At 30.9% G+C, this 6,974-nt stretch overlaps 1 protein-coding gene across 1 annotated transcript; it reads left to right on the top strand.

Moving 5' to 3' along the window:
- Positions 1-1,362: 1,362 nt before the first annotated feature.
- CKS (Nucleotide-diphospho-sugar transferases superfamily protein) lies at positions 1,363-6,149 on the top strand. Its single transcript, XM_039047645.2, has 8 exons — positions 1,363-1,700; positions 3,631-3,676; positions 3,754-3,840; positions 3,914-4,038; positions 4,229-4,368; positions 4,507-4,558; positions 4,652-4,762; positions 5,827-6,149. Exons 1-8 carry the CDS (start codon positions 1,464-1,466, stop codon positions 5,917-5,919), a joined length of 891 nt encoding a protein of 296 aa, XP_038903573.1. The 5' UTR covers positions 1,363-1,463; the 3' UTR covers positions 5,920-6,149.
- The last annotated feature ends 825 nt before the right edge of the window (positions 6,150-6,974 follow it).

Here is a 6,974-nt window from a genome sequence, read left to right as displayed (position 1 = left end):
CGTTGCCAACAAACCACGATGGATAGCCAACCGTTGAATCTGATCGAACGACAAGGCTACTCGGTGGCCGGTAGAACCAAGAAGAGGAAAACCTGGTGCGGTGTTGGCTAGGGTTTTCAAGCTCCTTAGATTATAATTATTATGACGTTAATTGAATGCATTAATTGGTTAATTTTAATTATAAATTACTCCGTCTTCAAATATTTATAATTAAAATTATTATTGATTCGTAATTAACTTTTTATTGATATATTGAATATTTTTTATTCTTTAAATTATTAATCTATTATAATTATAATAAGATTTTCATGTTTAATTACATAATTAAACGCAAAAACAACTTGTTCATAAAATTCTGATAGCATTTCCATGTACAACCAAACACAATCTTATTTAATTCCCAGACATCTTATTCCAGGCATCCTTTATTCCCAGTCATCTATAAAACCTTAAACCAAATGACCCTTAAACGTCTCACTCAATTCTAATAGATACATACTTTTGGTTTAGAAAACCCAATAGTTAAAAGTATTATCAAAATTTGTTACATATGTAAATTAATAAGGGATCAAATTTGTTTATAAGATTATAAATGGTTACATAATAAAATCTTACACCTAATTTTGATAAGATTTGTCACCATATTAACTAAATTGTTACAAGTTTATAAGTATAAAATTAAGGTCCTATTTGGTAAACATTTGGCTTTTGGTTTTTGGTTTTGAAAATTAAGTGCATAGATATTACTTTCACCTCCAAATTTCGTTCTTTGCTATCTACTTTTTACCAATAGTTTAAAAAAGCAAGCCAAATTTTGAAAAGTAAAAACGTTTACAAACTTGATTTTGGTTTTAGAATTTGGCTAAAAATTGTACTTAAGAAATATGCAAGTCATTGTAAGAAATGAGAAGGACACATGCTTAGTTTTCAAAAATAAAAAACAAAAATAATGAAATAGTTACCAAACGGAACCTAATTTATTATCAATCAAAATTTAGAGACTAAATTATTACAATTTTAAAAGTTTGGTGACTAAATAGTTATAAATTTAGAGGCTAAATTATTAATTTTCTATGAAAGTTTAGAGTTAAATATTTTTTTAACCAATATATCTTTATTCATAATTTCTTTGATTAGATATCATTTTAAAAAGAATGAAATTTCTAACATCAAAATCGTGGTACATTTTTGTTCTTATGACAATTGAGTTATATTTATATTTATATAGACAATTCAACAAATAATTTAATAATATTCTTCAAATTTTTTTCAAAAGAATTATAATTAAATTTGACATGAAGAAATCGAATTCCTAATTTCGAGGTTGATAGTACTGACGACGGTGCCCCTAATCTACACTGACGCATATTCCTCAAATTTTAATTAGTGGGAAAAAAGAAGGGGAAGCAACAGCCCAACATCCGCATCCGTGCATTAGCGAGCCGTTCTCATAGCGGGAGACCATGTCGGTTTGCGCTTCTTCTTCGTCATCATCCGGGTACCTCGGCAGTGCCAAGGCCTGGATTGTTCATGGGATCGTCGCCGGAATCGCCATCGGCGCCGCCGTCGGAGCTCGAGCTTACTTAGGTCGATCCAAGAAATTCCGTAGCCGCGTTGTTGGAATCATTCCCGCCCGCTTCGCCTCTTCTCGGTTCGAGGGGAAGCCTCTTGTTGAGATTCTTGGAAAGCCCATGATCCAGGTTAGTCTAATTGTTTCTCATCCTTCTCTTTATTGTTCATACCATTTCTGGATCTGTCAATTCCGATTTATACTGATGTAAATACTAAGCGAATTTTCATTTGTTTCATATCTGATCTGGGTTTTGTTCGTTTCAATTTCTAAGTTTGTGTTGAAACTATTCATTATGTAATGGATCTACCATAAATGTAACTTCTATTTTCCTACATATTGTAAGTAGGTGTTGGGAGTTGAATTAGCAGAATTCCTCTGTATCTATAGTTAGGTGCTAGTACAACTGTTCACATTGGTCTTAGGAATTAGGAAGCTTGGTGAGCTTAGCTATAGTAAAAATCCCATAAAGAAATAAACGGTCGAGTTCTATGGTTTCCTTGATGATCCATTTTCCTCCCCTTCAACTAGCTGGTGGCTCTTCTCATGGGTATCAACAATTTCCTTTCATCAATTTTGAAAGAAAAGACCCATGCTACAATTCATTATAGCCTTCTTTTGACATCTTCAGTTTGAGAGTAAGAATAGAATAATCAACAACAAAGAGAAGTATTTTGACAATTTCATAGGCTTTCACACTTTTGTGGGTCTTTTCTAGAGTAAATTTTGTGCTTCTTTCCATGATTACTGTTTAACTATGAAGCACAAATACTTCATGTGAGGCAAAAAATCAGTATCAGACACGTATCGGATACCTATACTTCTAGATACTTCTTAGATACGTATCTGACACGCGATTTGACTTATCTATTTCTATATGTACTTTTTTTCCATGAAAAAAGACAAGTAACTCATCTAATATTTCCCAATCTAAAATTAGACAACCTATTTAAAAAGCTCACTACTCGAGTCCAAAACTAAAAGAAAAAATAAATAAATAACGGAACAAACCCTAGATTAGAATCATCTAATCTTCATCTTCACATTTGAGTCCCTAGAAAGTCTACCAAAATATAAACCATTTGGATATCTTCAACAATAAGTTCTTCGTTGATCTTCATACTTCTCTCTCTAATCTTCTTCTTCTCTTCTTCTTTGCAATATGAGTCACTTTTCTATTGCATTTTATTAACTATTGTATTGTATTTTGTATTGTATTTCAGTATTTATATTCTATTTTGTGCTATTGTTATTAACTTGTATGCTAAATTTATTTATATCCTAGATTTTTTTAAAGAAAAAAAATGTATCTTCAACGTATCAGTATCATCGTTTTTTAGAAATATATATATTAAAAAAATATATAAAAAAAAATGGCGCATCCTTAGACGTATCCGTATCTTAGTTTTTTAGAAATTGACGAATTGCCGTATCCGATCGTATCTGTATCGTGTAGCCGTATCTGTGTCTGTGCTTCATAGCTTTTTAAATACTCTTTGTTTCAATTTTAGAAGTTTTTTCTAATCTTCTGTGTCTCGGGTTTGGCTTTCCTCCCCCTATTTTGTAATTTAATTTCATATTATTTATAAATGTGTTCCTTATCCCAAAGAAAGGACAATAAATATATCAAACCATCAGCTTTCCATACACAATCTGATTGACAAGAACCAAACTGGAATCCTCTGACTTCGTTGAGTTTTCATTTTTCTAGAAACCACTTGCCAGATATGTCAGTTTGATCATTTCTCATAGGTTGGACTTTTTAGCTCTAGTAGTTAAAATCCATAAAATGTTGTATGAATCGGAATTTTTTTTTTTTCATTGGCTGGTGAAGATCTGTACTTCTTAGGAGATGTGTAACTAACATCATATGTCATGTGGATCTCTGTTTCTCGCTCTAAAGAATTATAATGATTAATCTTCGTTTTTCGAATGTTGGGGGTTGATTTAGTTGTACAAGTGAATAAATCATACTATATGACCTCGGATTCTGCTTTTATATTGCTCATTTTTCAAGTCTTTCAAAATGTTAATACTCCTACAAAATTCATATTCTGCAGAGAACATGGGAAAGGGCAAAAATGGCTACGACATTGGATTGTGTTGGTAAGCATGCGTGCTTTGTTCTTCTTGTTTCATGTTTCATCATCTCATCTTTTCCTTTTGATTTGAAATCTTTCTAGTTGTAGCGACCGATGATGCGAAGATTGCACAATGCTGTAAAGGATTTGGTGCTGATGTTGTAATGACATCAGAGTCTTGCCGGAATGGTAAGCACTGTGACTTTATAACAAAACCTCATGATTACCTTTGAAATCTTATTTCAGTATGAAACTACCTTAGGGACTGAGCGTTGTAATGAAGCACTTCAGAAGCTTGAAAAAAAATACGACATTGTGGTAAATATTCAAGGGGATGAGCCCCTTATTGAACCAGAGATCATCGATGGCATTGTTGAAGCTCTGCAGGTAAATGATCTCATATCTTTCAGTTTTTATAACATTTTTATTAGATAGGCTTGGAAGCTTTGATATTAAAAGAATCCATGGTTATAAATTGGCCGTTATAAACTTATTCCAATCATAGGCAATAGTGTAGTGATGTCAAAATTTGATTAATGTTGACTTGTCTCGTTTTAATTGTTTTGTATTTGTGTAGGCTGCCCCAGATGCAGTGTTCAGCACTGCAGTGACATCCTTAAAGCCCGAAGATGCATTTGACCCCAATCGGGTGAAGTGTGTAGTGGATAATCGTGGTTACGCTATTTATTTTTCAAGAGGATTGATCCCTTTCAATAAGTAAGATTTTCTTGTCCATATTGGGTTTCCCTTGTGTGTACTCTTCGAGATCAACTTGGGGCTTCCATCATAGATAACTTCCACCTTCCGGTGCTCGGGAAATTTATCGAGTTACATCAATTCATTTCATTGATGCAGGTCAGGAAAGGTTAACCTTCAATATCCGTATTTGCTTCATCTTGGAATCCAGGTATTAACTGAATGTATACAAGATGAATTCGTTGTGCCGTAACGGCAGACTAAATGAACCTTCCTCTTCCTTTTCCTTTATTTTTCTTTCCAGAGCTTTGATTCAAAATTTTTAAGTGTGTATCCTGAACTCCAACCAACACCGTTGCAACTAGAAGAGGATCTAGAACAGCTAAAAGTATTAGAACATGGCTACAAAATGAAGGTACAGCCAATCTTCTTATGTTACATAGCATCTTTTCCCACTTTTGAAAATTCAAATACTTTCTAAAAGCTGTTATGCTTATAGTGCGTATGGAATAATTTTTTTTTTCTTTTTTCTTTTTTTTTTTCTTTTAAAAAAGGTCTTTCAAATAACAGATCATCCATAGGAGGGAGTCGAACCACAAACCTTTTAATCACTAACATATACTATATGTCAGTTGAGCTATAATCGCATTGGCTAACGTAAAGTGTGTTCTGTGTGTTTAGTTTAGTTCATGAATTATTTTAGATTATCAAAAGTTTATTTTGTTGTGGAAAAATATATTTTTTTCTTTTCTAGATTTTGGATTTAGTCTTCATTTGGTCCCAGATTTCAAAATGTTACACTTTTAGTCCGTAAGTTGGTTTCAAAATGTTACAATGTTACTCTTGATTTGAGTTATGCTTCAATTTGGTCCATCGATTTCAAAATTTGCACTTTTAACTTTTGATTTTCACTCGATACTCGCTTTCATTTTTTAGCTTTGATGTTTATTAATTAATTTAAAATAATTATAAAATGAAATTTTAAAATCAATTTAAAGTTGTGAAAAAATAGTGAAACTTAATTAATTGTTATATTTCTAAGTTTTTGTAATTAATTAATTGATATTAGTGTCAAAAGACAAAGTGAGCATGCATTAAAAAATCGAAGTTAAAAATGTAAATTTTGAAACTTGTGGACTAAGTTGAAACAAAAACTCAAACCTTAAGGGTAAAACTATAATGTTTTAAAACCTAGCGCCTAAATTTAAATCAAACTCAAGACTTAAGAACTAAAAAGATAACGTTTTGAACCTAGAAACTAGATCCAAAGCCTAGAAACCAAAATGATATATTTGTTTGCCCTTCTTTTATTATTTTTAAATCTTGATAAATAAAAAGCACCTTTAGAAAGTGGGATTAAATTTAGAAACCTTTTAAAAAGAAAACACTCAAGAGATGGATTATAAAAAATGCAGTTCTGTTTTCACCCTTGAAAATGAATGATGCTCAAAATGTTGAAACTGCCATATTGTTTTACAGGTTATTAAGGTTGACCATGAAGCTCATGGTGTTGATGTTCCAGAAGATGTGGAAAAGATTGAATCTTTTATGAAGGAAAGAAACCTATCTTAACTAAGACCAACAGACGAAAGCTAGTTACGGTGTTAGATAACGATTTCGTTTTAGTATTTATAGGGGCTTGAAAAAGATTTGCTTGTTATTTCCTAGAATTGACTTAATTTTTTTCCCTAATATATTTTTTTTATTCCTATATCTCTTTCTTTGTTTCTGATAGTTGTGACATTCATTTATTTGTAAAGTTAGTTTGATATGTGATTATATATGTAAGTTTGTTGATTAAAGGGTTGGCTAAGCTTCACTTATGATTCTTCGACCTAGGTACCCATTCTTTTTTCGTCTCGGATCTCCACTAAAAAAGTGTGAAATTTTCATCGAAATAAGCATCACCTAATAACTATGATAACTATGGCATGATAATTAAGATTCCGTTTGATAATCATTTCATTTTTCGTTTTTTATTTTTGAAAATTAAACATATTTTCTTCCTATTTCCTACCATGATTTGCATATTTCTTAAATACTATGGTTGAATTTTTATCTAAGTCTCGAAGACCAAAACAAGTTTTTAAAATCTATTGTTTTAGTTTTCAAATTTTGATTTGGTTTTTTAAACCATGGATAAAAAAAAGATAATAAATGAAGAAATTAGAGATGAAATACTGTTTATAGGCTAAATTTTTAAAATAAAAAAAAATAAATAATCAAATAATTTTTAAACGAACTTTAGGTTTATAAAATTATGTTCTCATTCTACTTCATTGAAAAAGATATAAAATTCTGTTCTCATTCAATTTTGTGAAAAAAAAAGGCTTCTCATTATTTTTATGTACTACCGAATGGGGAAAAATAGGGCCTTCTCTTATTATTTTCTTATTTATTCTTTTAAAATTCGTTTAATGATATTTATTATTTTCAATGTGGAATGCAATATCTTTTATAATTAAAAAAATGATACCAAATTTGCTATTTTCAAAGTTATATTTTATAAATTATTTTGGACAATTCTGGACCAAAGGATATATTCAAACGAGACAAGCTTGAAATACTATGAACACTAGACCTAGAGATACAAAAATAGACCTCGATTTTTTTATCCCGACCTCTTG

Source organism: Benincasa hispida, chromosome 11 (genome assembly GCF_027475165.1).
Source record: "Benincasa hispida cultivar pf3 chromosome 11, pf3_genome.v1.1, whole genome shotgun sequence".
Classification (NCBI taxonomy): domain Eukaryota; kingdom Viridiplantae; phylum Streptophyta; class Magnoliopsida; order Cucurbitales; family Cucurbitaceae; genus Benincasa; species Benincasa hispida.
This window is presented reverse-complemented; position numbering and strand designations above follow the sequence as displayed.